The sequence below is a fragment of the Hibiscus syriacus genome, unplaced genomic scaffold (genome assembly GCF_006381635.1).
Source record: "Hibiscus syriacus cultivar Baekdansim isolate YM2019G1 unplaced genomic scaffold, ASM638163v2 tig00110458_pilon, whole genome shotgun sequence".
Classification (NCBI taxonomy): Eukaryota; Viridiplantae; Streptophyta; class Magnoliopsida; order Malvales; family Malvaceae; genus Hibiscus; species Hibiscus syriacus.
In genome coordinates this window covers 3417050-3435633 of record NW_024062745.1, presented here as the reverse complement: position 1 = coordinate 3435633, position 18584 = coordinate 3417050, and the positions used below count along the sequence as shown (strand labels likewise).

Here is an 18584-nt window from a genome sequence, read left to right as displayed (position 1 = left end):
TCAAATTCTCTACAAGTTGGTGTAAATATTTCATGTTTTCATGTTTGGAGTGGTGATTTCATGAAAAGGGTGGTTGAATGGGAAGTGAAAATTCGATGATTTAAGGATGAATTTTGATGTTGGTGATGTAGTTGATTCATTTATGAGCATGTGTGATGATTAAAATCAATTGAAAATGTTTAAAAATGAATTTAGTTAAGGTTAGGGTTTATGAAAAAGAATGAATTTTGCTTTTTTTTTTTATATATATGAAATTGATTGAAATTCCATGGAAATGATGATAGAAACTTGAATTTATGCATACACATTCATTTTATAAGCTAATAGAATTAGTGAAAAAACTATGGATGCAAATTAGGGAAATTTGTCAAAATTGGTGATCTGGACGATAAGTTTATAGAGTCACCATAAATTCTATAAGAATGATTAGAAGATGATTTTTTATACCGTTGAATTTGTATACTAGTCTAGTTTTGTTTAAAACAAACGACTACTGATTCGGAAGTGCATAAAAATTATGAATTTTTAATTGATGAAATGTCAGAAAACAAGGTAACAGATTTTGCTCAAAGTAGATTATGTAAGTTGGATTAGAAAATTTTCCATAAAGTGTTCAAGTTGAATTAGAAAGAGACCCTAATATGGTTAGATTTGTATTTGAGTCTAATTTCTTGTTGTACAAACGTAATAATTTTTAAGTGTGTAGATTAATACAAAATAATAATTTTTTGAGGGTTGTACAAACTGCCAGAATATAAAATTGTGATAAATCATATATTTTATGATACTCTTATGTTATATATTACTTTAAATGTTTAAAATGAGCCAATTTCATTACACTGGCATGATAGATATTGATGTTTATTATAAGATGATTACGATATGTATATGTTAAAAGGAAAATGAGTGATGATGTTCATGATATATTCATGATGTGGAAATGAAATGTTTAAGGTATGAACTTCCGATGCACTTTTTTATATTATTTAGATATGTTAGTATATACGGATACTTCTGATAAATAAATGATAAATGATATTGTTTTAAATGTCATATTGAGAATTGTTGGTACAATTGGCTTGCCACGAGGTGAAGTGCTTATAGATCGATCTTGTATTAGTGTAATTATGCACTCTTGAATTATTGCATTTGTGCACTCTCGGTTCTAATACATTCATGTACTCATGTATTAGTACCATTGCATACTTCTGTATCTAGTACATTTGTGTACTCTTGGCACTATACGTGCAATTATGAGATTCATAATGTTGTGACGTTATGAATTTCCATCCTAATATTTTGTATAGTGATACTGTGTTCTACAATACATGTACTCTTGTTTAGCACTCATATTTAACCATTGTTTTGAAAACCTGATCGGACCGGTCGGCTCAACCGGTTCAATCGGGGAACCGTTACCTAGTCCGGTTCAAACTAAACCGGTTGAACCGCTATTAGTGAATCGGCCGGAACCGTTGAACCGTTCGAACTGGACCCGCTGAAAACCGGAAAAAACCGCCAATTTTTTTTTTTTTTTTTTAAAATTAAACCAAACGACGTCGTTTGTTAAACTAGCCAAGTCGAACTCGAGTATTGCTGAGCTCGACTCAAACTTTAAAAGTAAACTCAACTCGACTCAAACTCACGAACTAAAAATTATCAAGTTCAACTCGAACTCGAAATATAATATTGAAACTTGAACTCGAAAATGCTTGAACTAAAAAAAATTTAGAAGCTCGATTGAAGCCTAAAATTCGAGCTTGATTGAAGTGAAAGAATAGTTCACTCTATGCTCACCAAAAGGCTCCATGATTTTGAATGTCAAATTACCTTTATTATTTATAGAAGTTAGTTGGGATGCTCTTCTATGTTTCTTAGCCATGTGGATTGTTTTGTTCTCATATTTTTACTCTTTAGACTTTTGGGATGTTCTTCTATGTTTCTTAGCCATGTGAGATTGTTTTTAAAAAAAAAAAATAAACCAAACAATATCATTTTGTAATGATTTTTTTAGCCCCAAATTTATTTTTTAATTATAGTTATATAATTATATTTATTATTTAATATGTTTTATCTTAAATATTATGTTGTAGTTAATTTGAATCATTTTGTTTCACTTGATTTTATGGTTTTTAACTTATATATGTTATGACTTGCTTTGAATATGACTTGTGATATACAAAATTATTTTTTATTAAATATTTTTGGTATTTTTATTTAATTTTTTAAATAATTATGACGTCGTCCGGTTCTTCCGACCGATCGAACCTGTTCGACTGGTTGAACCAGTGAACCGATAGCATTACCTGTTCGCTAACCGGCCCTGTTCTGAAAACCATGTATTTGACTTATGTACCTAGTATGCTTACTTGATGTACCTTAGGCTATTGTGTACGTGAATTGATAAGTGAATGTTAAATTGATTTGAATTTGAATATCTATGATATATGTGTGTGAACAGTGTTTTGCAGGAAAAATACTATTATAAGTCTATTTAACGTGCTTATTCTATAAAATATTCGATATTAATGTTTTATGCTTTTACGTGAGATTTTATTTTAATAGATATTTTGTTATGATTAATGCCTCATCAAGTGAAATTTCAACGTATGATTGTATCACATATAGGGAAGGAAATCGTTCAAAGTAAGAAGCGCTAGTGATATCAATTTGTCCGAAAATTGTCTCATTATTATCGGTATGTAATCCTCTGATATTTTAACTTATATAGTGACATGTGCATATTATGAGTGTATCATATTTGCTCTGATATGATAGTTATAAAATTGGTTTATAGTATTAAAATAATACCGACTTAAAATGGGTATTATTAGATATGAATAGTATTTTGCATGTTTAGTACTTATTAAATTAGATTTTATTTGCTATCAAAATGATTTTTTTAATTAGGCAATTTTTAGACAGTTATGTTTATGATACTATACAGTATTAAACTGTCTAGTTGTTGCCTGAAATCGAATTTTCTCCTTTTTTTTTCTAACAAACCAATGCATTTTTTGTTCTTTCATTGTTCAACTCTTCTCATCTGTAAAACAAAGCCATCTATGGGTAACTTCTTCTCCATCCAACTTTCATGCGATACCATGACTACCCGTTGTTGGGATTGTGCAGTGGGACAGTCAGTTTTTGTAACACCCCAACCTGTACCTGACCCGAATACGAGTCTGAGGTGTCACATTGACTTTTCAAACCTTGACACTTAAAGAAAAAACCCCGGGGAATTTAAAACTTGTTTAAAACAGAATACTTTAATTTATATAAAAGAGACCACAAAATACAAACTTGATCAGAGTACTCATAATTAACGAGTTATTACATGCCAACACTCTATACACAACAAAATACATACTTTTTCGATTACTTCTGATCTGATATTCTAGTAATAATACTGTCCTTGCTACTTCTATTCTTGCTCTTCACGTTTCTTGGTACCTACGTGTAAATCACTTACACGCTAAGTCATAGACTTAGTGAGGTAATAAATAAACATGTAACAGTAGATTCATGAATATGCATTCTTACTATTTGATCATGATATTTCAATATGCATGGATATATTTCCTATGACATATATAATCAAGTCATGCACACATGAAACTTACCTTTTTGCATCACTTTCACTTTAATTTATATTTCAATTGCTGTTGTTGTTGCCCATGTATATTATTGAGAATAGAGGCATGTGAGTACATTGAGATTGTGCACTAATGTTGTCACCACAGCTCGTATAAATTCCCTCATGGGGCACCGAACATTTGTTCAGTATTCGTCCCGAAGGACTGCTATATATGTCCCGAATGACTACGTTCCGAAGGACTACGTCCCGAAGGACTACATCCCGAAGGACTATAATACCCTCGACTCTTGGCATGCCAACTATACCTATATCTCTCGTATCATATACTATGGGCATTTATTATGAATATATTTCTCATCACTTATTCTTTCTCTTCTGTCACATACCACATGTATGTGTAACCATATATTTCATAACATATCACATATTGCATATTCATATGTCATTTCATATATTCACATAGCTTATTTCATTTCACATTGGTCATATCTCATAGCATATATAACATATGCATATAATCATGTATATCATATCATATATCTTATGTTTCATGCTCTTATGTTTATGCATATCATGTATTCATGTACATATAAGAATCACATATCAAATAATATTTTAGGAGTCACTTCTTACCGTAGTAACTCCATCATTGGCTCATCGCAAGGCAATGTTCGTTCAATAATATAAGTACAATTAAAATTGCACTCACCTTAGCCTTGCTTTGATTCGATTCCTTTGATTATTCCGGAACTTGTTTAGGCTCAATATCTACATAAATATATCATTTCAAAACAACTACCAGAAGCCTAAACTTTAAACTTGATGTTAATAACTTAAATCGGTTTAATGAATCAAATTTCATTTTTTTCATTTAGGGGGAATCGATGCCCCCCAGGGGGAATCTGTTCCCGGGGAATCGATACCCCCAAGGGGGAATCTGTTCCCCCTGCACATATTGGAATTTTTGTCCAAGAGGGGGAATCGATTCCCTTCATAGGGTATCAGTTCCCTCTACCCAGAAATTGTATTTTAACCCCGAAAATAATCAATTCTTCACTTAATTCTTCTATTTTATCATGTCATTAAACTCAACTACCATTACTTAAACCAACTTATATCCATGAAAATCATCTATAACTTCAAAATCCTATCCTTCATATGTAATTCAAGAATCATACTCAAATTTCAATATGTTCTAAATACAATTCTAACACTTCTATCTTCTTATTCTCATAGATGACAAGTCAAATTCAACTTAAAATTCAACTTATCAACTCTATTCCATGATTTCATATAAAAACTCATTTTCTTAAATCTCTTATAACTTCTGCATCTTTTGATTATAAGACAACTTAAGCTTTCCTTAAGCTTAGTTATCATCTAATGATCAAAACCTAATCTTCAATTTAACAAATAACCAACAAATAGAAAACTCACCTTATGCTCTGCACGTTGGAGAAGAAGAAGGTAAGAAGAAGAAGAGTTTTCTAAATACTCTCCCCCAACGTTTATCTCTTCATAAAGAGATAACAAAATATCTTTCATGTTAAATGACCATTTTTCCCCTTAATTCCTTTGATAATTACTAATTATTTTCAGGAAATATTTCCAAACAAATCATTACACTATTCAAATATCTTACTTTAATCAACACATTCTGAAGTTTTACAATTTAGTCACTAACCCGTATTTTGGGATGTTACAAATCTCTCCCCTTTAAGAAAATTCGTCCTCGAATTTTCACTGTACAAATATATGAGAACTGTCTACTTATATTATATTTGCACTTCCATATTATACTACAGATCCACCTCTTTTAAAGTTCCATAAGGTTTAATGAATGTAGGACTGAGCTATACTATACAGAGAATCTTATTCAGAACAAGACATTAATAAATACTTTATCACTTATCTAGAAATTACATTTTTTTTCTTTAAATATATATAGAACTTCTGTTAACTATCCACTATCTTAATTTTTTTTCTTCAACTTCTTTGATCCAATCCGTCCATACAAAATCTAAATATTTCTATTAAACTAACTTAATAGTTTCCAGCATCACAATGTCATAAAAAAAACTATTTTGATATCTTTCTTTACTTGCAAACCTACTACTCATTAAACAAACTCAATAATAACTCTTCCTATGACAACATTATCTGACTTTAAATCTTTAACTTTCCCTTCGTGGTTGCAATTAATAAACTTATTTTCAATCAACAAGGAATTACATTCATTTCTATCTTTTCACTCATTCGATTCTACACCTTTAAATCTTTATAAATTCGTATAAATATAATGTCGCTCATCATGGAAATAATAAGGTTTCATCCATACGGTAATCTCAATCCTTATCACTCAACATCGTGAGTCCGTTGATTTCTTTCATCCATCTCTAATGACTTACAACATAAACCAAACATTTATTCTTATACCATCTTCATCCAAATTATTATACACCTTTCTTTCTAAATTTTACTCATATCAATCTTGAAATTGATGTCAATACTCTTTTTTTTTCATCTCAAAAGTAACATACTTATCTTTAACAACTTGATTAGAGAGAATACAATCATTCAAATATATCTCAAGTTTCCTTCATACATATAAATAAATCCTTATCTCTTTTACTATATTTACATGGCTAAGAAACACAACCTTAAACCAATACATGTTACACTTGGTTAACTTAGTCTGACATTCTTTTTCCGATCTTTTAAACTCTATTATACGCTCCCCTTTGCATATTTTTTTTCTAATACGATACTTTAAGAAAACTTTATCGTCTTCATAAAATTCAATTTATTTCTGTCTCAAGTCTGCCTAATACTTCTGTCGATTAGATGTCATCTTGAAATTATCTTAAATTATCTTTACTTTATCCTCAACCACTTTCAATAAATCCTGGAAAATAAAATTCTGATCCTTTAACTTGAACCAAATTAATGATGTCCGATATTTTCTCCCAAATAAACTTCATACAGAGTCATCTTAATGCTCAATTGATAATTATTATTATAGACAAATTCTACTAAAGGTAAATAATTTTCCCATGATTCTTTGAACTCAATCATACATACCCTTTTTAAAGTATGAATAATCTGTTAAACTCACTATTTGTCTATGCATAGATATCAATGCTACAATTAATTTAAATTCCTAAGACCTTTTCAAAGATTTCCACAACTTTGAGATAATCTTAAATCTTCATCAGATATAATTAAGACATGCAATTTACAAAATCCAACAATCTTTTCATATAACCTTACATACTTATCCAAGAAATATTTACCTCAGTATGATAAAGGATACTAACTTAATCAGTTTCTTCATAAACCTCCAAATTTAGTCTCTACTGAAATTCTGATACAAAATTCATAACTCTTTATCCTTTCCACTTAGAATTGAAAAATTCTTACTTTTATACCAAACTTATACTTTACACCTTATCATAACCCTTTTCATTCTTAAACCTTTAAACTCTATCATTTAATTTCCTTATCTCTTTATTCCTTCACAAATCAAAATCTCCTTTCAATCTAAATAATTTCATTCATTTTTTTACTCCATTACGTTTTTCATATCTATATGAAAAACATCATAATAACACTTATACTTATATTTGATTACTAATATTTATCACATTTTCATAACCTTAATATTTAACATTATTTTCACATAACTTTATTCTTTTTTCTTTCTTATACTTGCATTATTTTTATTTCTCAAAGCGCCTTTTAAAACCTGTAAATACTCTTCTCATTGCCTTAATCATATATATATATATATATGATCCAAATACCTAACCATATTCAAATCCATATCACACTTGATTAATTCACTTTATATTTTCTTCCAATCTTTTAACTCTATCACCTTTACTCTTACAAGTAGTCAATAACAACTATTTAATCTAGTGCACAATTTCCAATTAATTAATCATATACCCTTTTTTTCCCAATCAGAATTATCTCAACAATAGTTTACTTAACTTATCAAATCCACATTCATTCTCATGTATCATGAAATTTTATTTGTTCACTCTCAACATTTCAACATCTTCCATCTTATAAAATAATTATTGCCATACCTATTTCTTAAACTTTTTCCGAAACAATATTCACATCAATAAATATTCCATTATTCACATTACAACATTTATTTACCATATTTTAGCTCAACTGCATAGCAACTAAATTATCTCATTTAAATTCTCCACTTTATAATAGTGGATATCCTTTAACATTATTTAATAGCACCTCAATTTTTAAATGAAATCTTTAATTTTTAATCTAGGGTACAACCTTGATCCACTCAATCATATACCATATTTTCAATCAAATTATTATATATATAATGATATCTTACTCAACTTTTCAAACTTGGACTTTTACTCATACGCAATATTATTTCTCTGATTAAAAATCAAACGTTATAACTTCCTTTATCTTATAAATTGTTCACCGACTTACTCATTCTCAAACTTTTCTATTACTCTATATCTTCTCTTGAACATTCAAATCATTATCTCACATACACATACTTAAACTCATTTATATCCCTTTAAAATAATTTTCTTGCTTCAATTTTCATAACTTCTAACAGAGCTTTTAACTCAATTCACAAAGGTTGTCTTTAACTCTGACTTGTCATCAATTAACTCCTTATTTAATCTTCAAATATCAGCCCCTACTGCTTTAGTTTGTCTGACTCTCATCTGATTTGATTCTCTGGCGAAGAATACAACTAATTCATATCTGGTTTGAAGTTAAAAGCTAGAATCTCTATCTTTCTTTAATGGTGCTTAACTCTATTAAACACTAATTCTCTTAATCATCTGAAATTTTTGTTCTCCAATCCTTTTATTCTTAGCTCTCTATAGAATTTTAACGCGATTAATCATTTCTTGAATTGAGAACAATTTCAAAATCAGTAACACTCTTTTAATTTAAGGTGCAAGCCCTAAAAAACCAATCACATGTTCTTCCTTATCCTTCCTAATCAAAATTAACACAACAATAAATCTGTTTAACTTATTAAACTTATAATCATACACATGCATGTGTAACTTCTTTGTTAATCTCATATATTCGATCTTCATTTGTTTTATGAACTGATCATTCATGTACTTATTCATAAATTCTTCTACAATTGATAACCACGTCACTTGATATTTTAACATTCTTATGGTGACATTTATTCACCATACTTCTAGCTTACCTTCGTAGTAATAAAACTACTCAATTTAACTTCTCCACTTTGGAGAAATGAAAGTTTATAATATTATCTTCCTACCATTTAATCAAATTTCCATAACAATGGAACATTTCTCAAATTTACCCTTAAACTCGGGTGTTCTCAACTCTTTTCAATACATAAATTCTATGAATTATAGAAGTATAAAATTAAACACATCATAATATTTCAACATCATGAATCACTCTCTAATCTTATACAGGCATTCCCTGAGTTTTCGCTCTTCTCCCCTGCCTGGCCAGGGCAGATGAATGCTATTACCTTCAGGTCTATCACCTTGTATTTCACTTTAGAAACTCTTATGATATATATCTAATATAACATAATATTTAATTATATTAGCAAACAATACACTTACTATTCTATCAGATCAGAAGTTTTCACTATTTTGTTAGCATGTATAACCTTATAAAACCTCTAGACTCCGGTTTATGCCGAGAATCGACTAAACCTTAGCTTTGATGCCATTAACTGTAACACCCCAACCCGTACCTGACCCGAATACGAGTCTGAAGTGTCACATTGACTTTTCAAACCTTGACACTTAAAGAAAAACCCCGGGGAATTTAAAACTTGTTTAAAACAGAATACTTTAATTTACATAAAAGAGACCATAAAATACAAACTTGATCAGAGTACTCATAATTAACGAGTTATTACATGCCAACACTCTATACACAATAATACATACTTTGTCGATTACTTCTGATCTGATCTTCTAGTAATAATACTATCCTTGCTACTTCTATTCTTGCTCTTCACGTTTCTTGGTACCTACGTATAAATCACTTACACGTAAGTCATAGACTTAGTGAGGCAATAAATAAACATGTAACAGTAGATTCATGGATATGCATTCTTACTATTTGATCATGATATTTCAATATGCATGGATATATTTCCTATGACATATATAATCAAGTCATGCACACATGAAACTTACCTTTTGCATCACTTTCACTTTAATTTATATTTCAATTACTTGTTGTTGCCCATGTATATTATTGAGAATAGAGGTATGTGAGTACATTGAGGTTGTGCACTAATGCTGTCACCACAGCTCGTATAATTCCCTCTGGGGCACCGAACATTTGTTCAGTATTCGTCCCGAAGGACTGCTATATATGTCCCATAGGACCACTATGTCCCGAAGGACTACGTCCCGAAGGACTACAATACCCTTGACTCTTGGCATGCCAACTATACCTAGAGCTCTCGTATCATATACTATGGGCATTTATTATGAATATATTTCTCATCACTTATTCTTTCTCTTCTGTTACATACCACATGTATGTGTAACCATATATTTCATATCATATCATATCACATATTGCATATTCATATGTCATTTCATATATTCATATAGCTTATTTCATTTCACGTTGGTCATATCTCATAGCATATATCACATATGCATATAATCATGTATATCATATCATATATCTTATGTTTCATGCTCTTATGTTTATGCATATCATGTATTCATGTACATATAAGAATCACATATCAAATAACATTTTAGGAGTCACTTCTTACCGTAGTAACTCCATCATTGGCTCATCGCAAGGCAATGTTCGTTCAATAATATAAGTACAATTAAAATTGCACTCACCTTAGCCTTGCTTTAATTCGATTCCTTTGATTATTCCGGAACTTGTTTAGGCTCAATATCAACATAAATATATCATTTCAAAACAACTACCAGAAGCTTAAACTTTAAACTTGATGTTAATAACTTAAATCGGTTAAACGAATCAAATTTCATTTTTTCATTTAGGGGGAATCGATACCCCCCCAGGGGGAATCTGTTCCCGGGGAATCAATACCCCCCCAGGGGGAATCTGTTCCCCCTGTACATACTGGAATTTTCGTCCAAGAGGGGGAATCGATTCCCTTCATAGGGTATCAATTCCCTCTACCCAGAAATTGTATTTTAACCCCGAAAATAATCAATTCTTCACTTAATTCTTCTATTTTATCATGTCATTAAACTCAACTACCATTACTTAAACCAACTTATATCCATGAAAATCATCTATAACTTCAAAATCCTATCCTTCATACGTAATTCAAGAATCATACTCAAATTTCAATATGTTCTAAATACAATTCTAACACTTCTATCTTCTTATTCTCATAGATGACAAGTCAAATTCAACTTAAAATTCAACTTATCAACTCTATTCCATGATTTCATATAAAAACTCATTTTCCTAAATCTCTTATAACTTCTTCATCTTTTGCTTATAAGACAACTTAAGCTTTCCTTAAGCTTAGTTATCATCTAATGATCAAAACCTAATCTTCAATTTAACAAATAACAAATAGAAAACTCACCTTATGCTCTGCACGTTGGAGAAGAGAAGGTAAGAAGAAGAGTTTTCTAAATACTCTCCCCCAACGTTTATCTCTTCATAAAGAGATAACAAAATATCTTTCATGTTAAATGACCATTTTTCCCCTTAATTCCTTTGATAATTACTAATTATTTTCAGGAAATATTTCTGAACAAATCATTACACTATTCAAATATCTTACTTTAATCAACACATTCTAAAGTTTTACAATTTAGTCAGTAACCCGTATTTTGGGATGTTACAGTTTTTATATGCATGCTTGAACAAAACCTTGATGCTTTGGAAACTGCAGTAGCCGAATTGAACCATCTCAGGAATGATGTGATGACCAAGGTCATAATTGCCGAAGAACAACACGAACTTAAGCGGCTCGACCAAGTTGAGGGTTGGCTTTCGAGGGCCTTGACCATGATAAACGAAGCTGATCTACTGATTGTCGAAAGTCCTCGACAAATTAAACAATCATGTGTGGGAGGTTATTGTTCCTTGCATCCCAAGTCAAGTCTCAAGTTTGGGAAGCAAATTGCAGAAATGTACGAGAGGTGAAGGATGAGGAGAGCAAAGGAGTTTTCATTCCGAGGCTGACAAGGGACTGCTTTGGCTACTAAACGGCCTACTGTGGGTTTATTGTCCACTTGCAACAATGTTTGGAGCAGTCTTCAAGAGGAACAAGTGGGAATTATTGGCCTATATGGCTTTGGAGATGTTGGCAAGATGACCTTTGATGAGTGTTCACATAAAAAGAGTGCATTATACAGTTTTATTTATTTTCTGGAATCGTGGCTGGACACATGGGCACGACATTGGACACGACGCGATATTTCTTGGCAACTTTCAGAAGATCTAGTCAGCAGTAGCGGTTTCTAGAAGCAGTCCAGTCAGCATTATCTAGAAGAAGATGGGCAAAATCTTTAGGAATTTAAATTTAAAAACACATGGGATTTATATTTTAAGATTGAGGATTTTCATTTTGAATTTTCATGTTATCTTTAGGGATTTAGAAGCTATAAATAGCCCTTAGGATAAAGCTTGGAACACACTTGAATTATATTTGTTTTTATTTTTCATTTTATTAATTTTTTTTCACTCATAGCTGAGAGCTAGCGATGACTCAATTTCATATGTGAGAATTGAAAAACACTAAAATACATTTGGGTTTCATTCTCGAGTTTCTGGAATCAAAGATCGACAATCGATCATCTTTTTAAAATTAAAACGCTTTCAAATCAAAAAGTCGATGTTGGTCAGGATATTGTTTTAATTTATAGTTGGGAGGAAGGATCGACTTGTGGCATATTCGAATTCTTGTGAACACACTTAGCGGTGGTCCGCTAAGGGAAATTGAGATCGGGTTCGATTCTCGACGAGACAATGTAATCTGAGTCGGGCCTTTCCATTACTTAATTCTGATTGTTTTAACGACAATGTAGTTAATCCACTCAAGAATCATCTTTCGAAGATAGACTTGGGAATATCGATTACTAGAGAGAAAAACAAGTTAGAATGGGATGGGCCTTGTAGACGGTAATCGACATGAATCCCAGAGCAAAAAATCAATTTCGATGATCAAACGGAATTGAATCAAAGCTAGCTTGAGGCATTTTCTCATTATTATCTTTTAATTTTTATTTACCGCTTTCATTTATTTTACTTCAGTTTTTTACTTTTGTTTATTTACTTTAATCTCTCACTCGCAAAAACCCTCCCTTTTCTAATTTATTTTTCTTGCAATTGCCTGGACTGAAATCGACACTAAATCATATAAGGAATTTCTATGTCCCTGTTGGATCGACCCCCTTTCACTATACTATATTTATTTTTATTTCTTTTATTTGAGAAGAGGTTTTATTTTATTTTGACGAGTAAAATGACGCTTGTCAAAATTGATAAAGATTGAAATTGAATTCCATCTTACTTGTCTTGTGAAATCATTTGATTGTATGCTTGATTGAATTTGTTAAACTTAATTGAAAATTTTCGTTCGTTGATTATTTTTAGCATGTTATGATTGTTTGAGTACATGTAAATATTTTGAATGAGTAGTGATTTAAGTCGACTTTGTTGTAACCTTCCTTGATTTTGTCAATTAAGTTTTCGCCTAACTTGATAAACACACTTTGGTAAGATTTTAAGCCTTGAGCATGTTTCCTAATCTTTTATGCTCATTTTTCTTGTTTGAGTGTGTCGAATTATTCTTGAGAATCTAGAACTTGTGGCATGATACACTTTGAGATTACATGTGAAATTTTATGCATTGATGTGATTTGGGCATTAGGATTTACCCCCATTTTTACCCGAGTAAAAACCTACCCTTTTCGAATCCATTAGTGAGTCATTTTGAGCCTTTTTCACTTCTTTGTTTTCACCTTAATCTTAACCCGAGCCTTTTTTATTTTCACTCTTTTTGACCCTTGTCGAGACAAAAAAATTGAAGCTTGTGAGTCACCTAGTTCAACAAAAAGAAAAAAAAAACAACAGAAAAGGAAAAAATAGTTCAAAAAAAGGAAAAAATAAAAAAAAATAAAAATAAAAAAACAAAACAAAACAAAACAGTTTGATTCATTTTTACTTTGATGTATATATTACTTTTGTTGTTTCATTTATTTTGTTTCACTCGTGGACTTGGTGAGATTGTTGAAGAATTCTGTCTCGATTAAAAACCTCATTTCTAGCCTTTTTTCCCTATCTTTACCTAAGTCTCATTACACCCTTTTAAAAGTCCCAATTATCTTTATATTTTATTTCTATCAAGTACTGGAGATTTGATTGTGTTACAAGCCTATGGAAATTCTTGATTAATTATGACTTTGAGCGAACTTTGCACCCGAAACACATTTGAGTGAATCCTTGTGGGGAATTAAGCTAGGATGGATTTTTATTAATGAATGATAGGAAGTTGCAATATTGTTTGACTTGATCTTACTTGTATTGATCCAATTGATTGGTGTTTGATTCAAATAGTTATTGTGAACTTGACTTTCATAATTTGTTTTGGTATGAGACAAAATGAAGTAAATTAAGTTTTTAACTAGTTTGATCAAGGCATGCTTGACGACAAGCATGAGACAAGTGAGGAGGAATTTGATGAGTGTTCTAGATTGACATTATTTCCTTCATTATTTTTTTGTGTTGGAAACTTTTCACTACTGATTTAGTTCTATTTTGTTCATTTTTGTGCAGGGAGCTTATTTTCCAGAAAACAACATAAAAAGGACGCATTTTGTAGTTTTCTTTATTTTCTGGAATCGTGGCTGGACACACGGGCACGACGCGGTCTAACGTGACAACTTCCAAAATATCTAGTCAGCAACAACAGTTTCTAGAAGCAGTCCAGTCAACATTATTTGGAAGAAGATGGACGAAATCTTTAGGAATTTAAATTTAAAAACACTTGGGATTTATCTTTTATGATTTAGGATTTTCATTTTGAATTTCCATGTTATTTTTAGGGATTTAGAAGGTATAGATACACCCTTAGGGTAAAGCTTGAAACACACTTGAATTAGATTTGTTTTTATTTTCATTTTATTAAAAGTTTTTTTTTCATTCATAGTTGAGAGTTAGAGATGACTCAATCCGATATGTGAGAATTGAAAAGCACTAAAATACATTCGGGTTTCATTCTCAATTTTCTGGAATCAAAGATCGACAATTGACTATCTTTTTAAAATTAAAAAGCTTCCAAATCAAAAAGTCGATGTTGGTTTGGATGTTATTTTAATTTATAGTTTGGAGGAATGATCGACCTGTGGCATATTCGACTTCGCGTAAACACACTTAGCGGCTGTCCGCTAAGGGAAATTGAGATCAAGTTCGATTCTCGACAAGACAACATAATCTGAGTCGGGCCTTTCCAGTACTTAATTCTGATTGTTTTAACGGAAATAGTCGTAGTTAATCCACTCAAGAATCATCTTTCAAAGATAGACTTGAGAAGATTGGTTACATGAGAGAAGGGCAAATTACAATAGGTTAGGCCTTGTAGACTGTAACCAGCATAAATCCTAAAGTAAAAATCCATTTCGATAATCAAACGGAATTGAAACAAAGCTAGCTTGAGGAAATTTCATAATTATTGTTTTCAACTTTATTTACGTTTTCATTTCTTTTACTTTGATTTTTATTTATTTTTATTTTCTTTTATCTTTCATCTCTCAATTACAAAACCCCCTTTTTCTAATTTATATTTCTTGCAATTGGTTGGACTGAAATCGACACTAAATCACATCAAGAATTTTTAAGTCCCTATGGATCGACCCTCTTTCACTATACTATAATTATTTTTATTTTATTAGAATAAGTTTTATTTTATTTTGACGAGTAAAACGACGCTTGTCAACCCTCCTAAACCAAATCAATAACAGATTCCTCGATATTCCGAATGATTTCGATCAAGTAATTTGAGTAGTTGTGTCACAAGATCTGCAAATCGAGAAAGTCCAAGACGAGATCTGCAAATCAAATAATTTGAGTAATTTGAGTGCTTACAGCAAGCAGAGGCGTTGAAACTATTTTTGGACAAGGTTGGAGCAGAGACACTCGAGAGACATCCAGATATTCGCAAGTTAGCGGAAACAATGGCAGAGGAGTGTGGTGGACTACCGCTTGCACTGATTACAATCAGGCGAGCCATGTCATCCAAGAAGACCCCTGGAGAATGGAAATATGCCATGGAGGCCTTACGGTAATCAACTGCCTCTGTCCTCCCAGGGATAGGGAAAAAGATGTTTCCTCAGTTAAAATTCAGTTACGATTGTTTACCTGATGCAAGGGTGAGATTTTGTTTCTTATATTGTTGTTTATTCCCATCTGGTTTTCCCATTAGAAAAATTGAGCTAATACATATTTGGATCGGGGAAGGATTGTTGGACCAGAATCAACATACCTGCTTGAGCAATGTCCGAAACCAGGAAGAGTACATCTTAGGTTCTCTTATCGACGCATGCGTATTAGAGGACATAAGAAGCGACATCGTAAAGATGCACGATGTGAACCGCGACATGGCTTTGTGGATAGCTAGTGAATCCGAGATGGATAAATTCTGCGTAAAAGCAGGTATTCAATTAAAGGAACAACCTGTAGCTGAAACTTGGGAAGACGTAAGAAGAGTGTCCCCAATGGGAAAGCAAATCGAAAGTCTAACTCGGATATCCGTATGCCCCAATCTCCTAACTTTATTCCCAGGGAAGAACGAGTCGAAGGTGATCAACAACGATTTCTTCAACTTCATGCCTATGCTAAAGGTTTTGGATTTGTCCTTCAACATCAACTTGGATGAACTGCCTGTTGGAATTGCAAAGTTGTTTTCACTAGAGCATCTCAATCTGTCCTTCACAGGACTAAAAACACTTCCCGTTGAGCTGAAGGTCCTCGAAAATCTGAAATATTTGAATATGGAGCACACATCGGATTAAAAACAATCCCACCACAACTGATATCCAATCTATCAAAGTTGCAAGTATTGAAAATGGTGGGGTCTGGTTATGAACGGTTGGTGGAGGAAGTTGAGTGTTTTGCTGACTTGAATGTGTTGACCATTAGTATTGAAAGCCTTTCTATGTTGGAAAGAGCTATGATGTCTTACAAGTTTCAGACCTGAAATGTTGAAGCTTTGATCCATTAGTTGTTCAAAGGTTCAAGGTCGTTGAGTATTTCGGCTTAAGCGCCTCTGGATTTTCTAGGAGTCTATGATTGTGAAGATCTTGAACAACTGAAGATTGAACGCGCAGAGATTGCAAGTGCAGGGTGCTTTCGAAGCGTTACGTTTGTAAAACTAGCACGTTGCCCGAAATTGAAGGATGCAACACGGATATTATTTGTTCCACTCTTGGTTAAACTGGCCATACATGAATGCCAAGATTTGGAAGAAGTCATCGGCGAGGATAAACTCGATGAAGTCGTCAAGCTGACGGAAAGTTCGAACGTGTTTTCAGAGCTAGAGGCTTTCGATCTGCAAAAACTGCCTAAACTGAAGACGATATACATGGATGCTCTGCCATTTCCGATGCTGAAGGAAGGTATAATAAAAGAATGCCCCAAGTTGAGGAAGCTACAAAAATGTGACTATAGGATTTTGCTTTGTTTAGTCCTCCAACTATTAAAAGTCATAAAATGGTCACTGAACTATTCGTATGTTTCAATCTCGTAATTTTCCTTAAAAATTTGACGACATTTTGAGATTGACGTTAATTTTCTGACTGAGATATGATAAAATATAATCATAGAATCTCAAACGACTATCATATCTCAATTAGCATGTTAACGTTCAACTCAAACGACCGTTATTTTTTTAACGAAAAAGGTTGAGTTTGGAACATATGAATAATCGAGTGATCATTTTATAACTTTTAATAGTCGATGGAATCAACAAAGCAATACCCTATAGTCAGAAGATCATTTTGTAACTTTTAAAAGACGGGTCGATAAACCATTTATGTACTTTACCCATATATTTTTACTACATGTGTAACTTTAATCTCTTTTTGGCGATGATTTTTTTTTCTTTTTATAATTTATTCTCTCAGTTTTGTGTTTTATTCAATTTAGTCTTCAGACTGCAACTCTTTATAAATTCTTTTTTTCCCATCAATTCTTTAACTACAACATTTGTATCAATACTATATCCTTACAAGTTTGGACAATAGCATTACTATTATATTATAAAATTTTAGATGATATTTGATGAATAACATTTCAAATCTTCCTTACACGTGAAAAAGAAGATAAAAATAGATATATATGTCGTATATAGTTAAAGAAAGTCGTTTAAATTAGAATCAATCAATATCATAACACTAAAAGTAATTACATTTAAATTTAAATATAAACTCGAATAAATATATCCTATTTAACTCGACTCAAAAATATTAAATAAAATTTAAATAATAAAATAGTATTCATAAACTCGATTAATTCAATTTTTTTCTATTCGATTTAACTCAATCAGATACCCATCTAATACTACTACAACGATAAAGAGACATTTGCTGATGCAAAAGAAACGAAGTCGTAGGGTTACTTGCAATAAGTTTCCTGGGTCTGTCTTGCAAAGGGGAAATATGCTGCAAGAGGAAATGTGTTCATTCTTCTTTTAATACCAAACATTGTGGTGTATGGCGATGGATCAAAAGGGCGGGTGAGGATAATCACCTCTTCTGAAAATTTAAAATTATTATATATTTTTAAATTTTTTAATGTATTTTCAATTGGAAATTTATTTTTATTATATATAATTTTATAAATTCTTTCTAAAAATTTTAAAAGTTCGTTCTCTAATATAAAGTTATATGTTCGTCTTTGATGGTGTATACATGATAAGTGCGGCAATGGACAATTTTGTGTTTTTGGTTTGTGCAATTATGCATAGAAG

At 31.6% G+C, this 18584-nt stretch overlaps 2 protein-coding genes across 2 annotated transcripts; both read left to right on the top strand.

Annotated features, from left to right (window-relative positions):
• Nucleotides 1-11470: 11470 nt before the first annotated feature.
• LOC120126503 (probable disease resistance protein At5g63020) lies at nt 11471-16629 on the top strand. Its single transcript, XM_039144667.1, has 4 exons — nt 11471-11757; nt 11872-12061; nt 15706-15899; nt 16041-16629. The coding sequence occupies exons 1-4, from the start codon at nt 11471-11473 to the stop codon at nt 16627-16629; spliced, it is 1260 nt and encodes a 419-aa protein (XP_039000598.1).
• Nucleotides 16630-16682: 53 nt separating this feature from the next.
• LOC120126502 (probable disease resistance protein At4g14610) lies at nt 16683-18373 on the top strand. The gene is made up of 3 exons (XM_039144666.1): nt 16683-16755; nt 16897-17232; nt 18267-18373. The coding sequence occupies exons 1-3, from the start codon at nt 16683-16685 to the stop codon at nt 18371-18373; spliced, it is 516 nt and encodes a 171-aa protein (XP_039000597.1).
• The last annotated feature ends 211 nt before the right edge of the window (nt 18374-18584 follow it).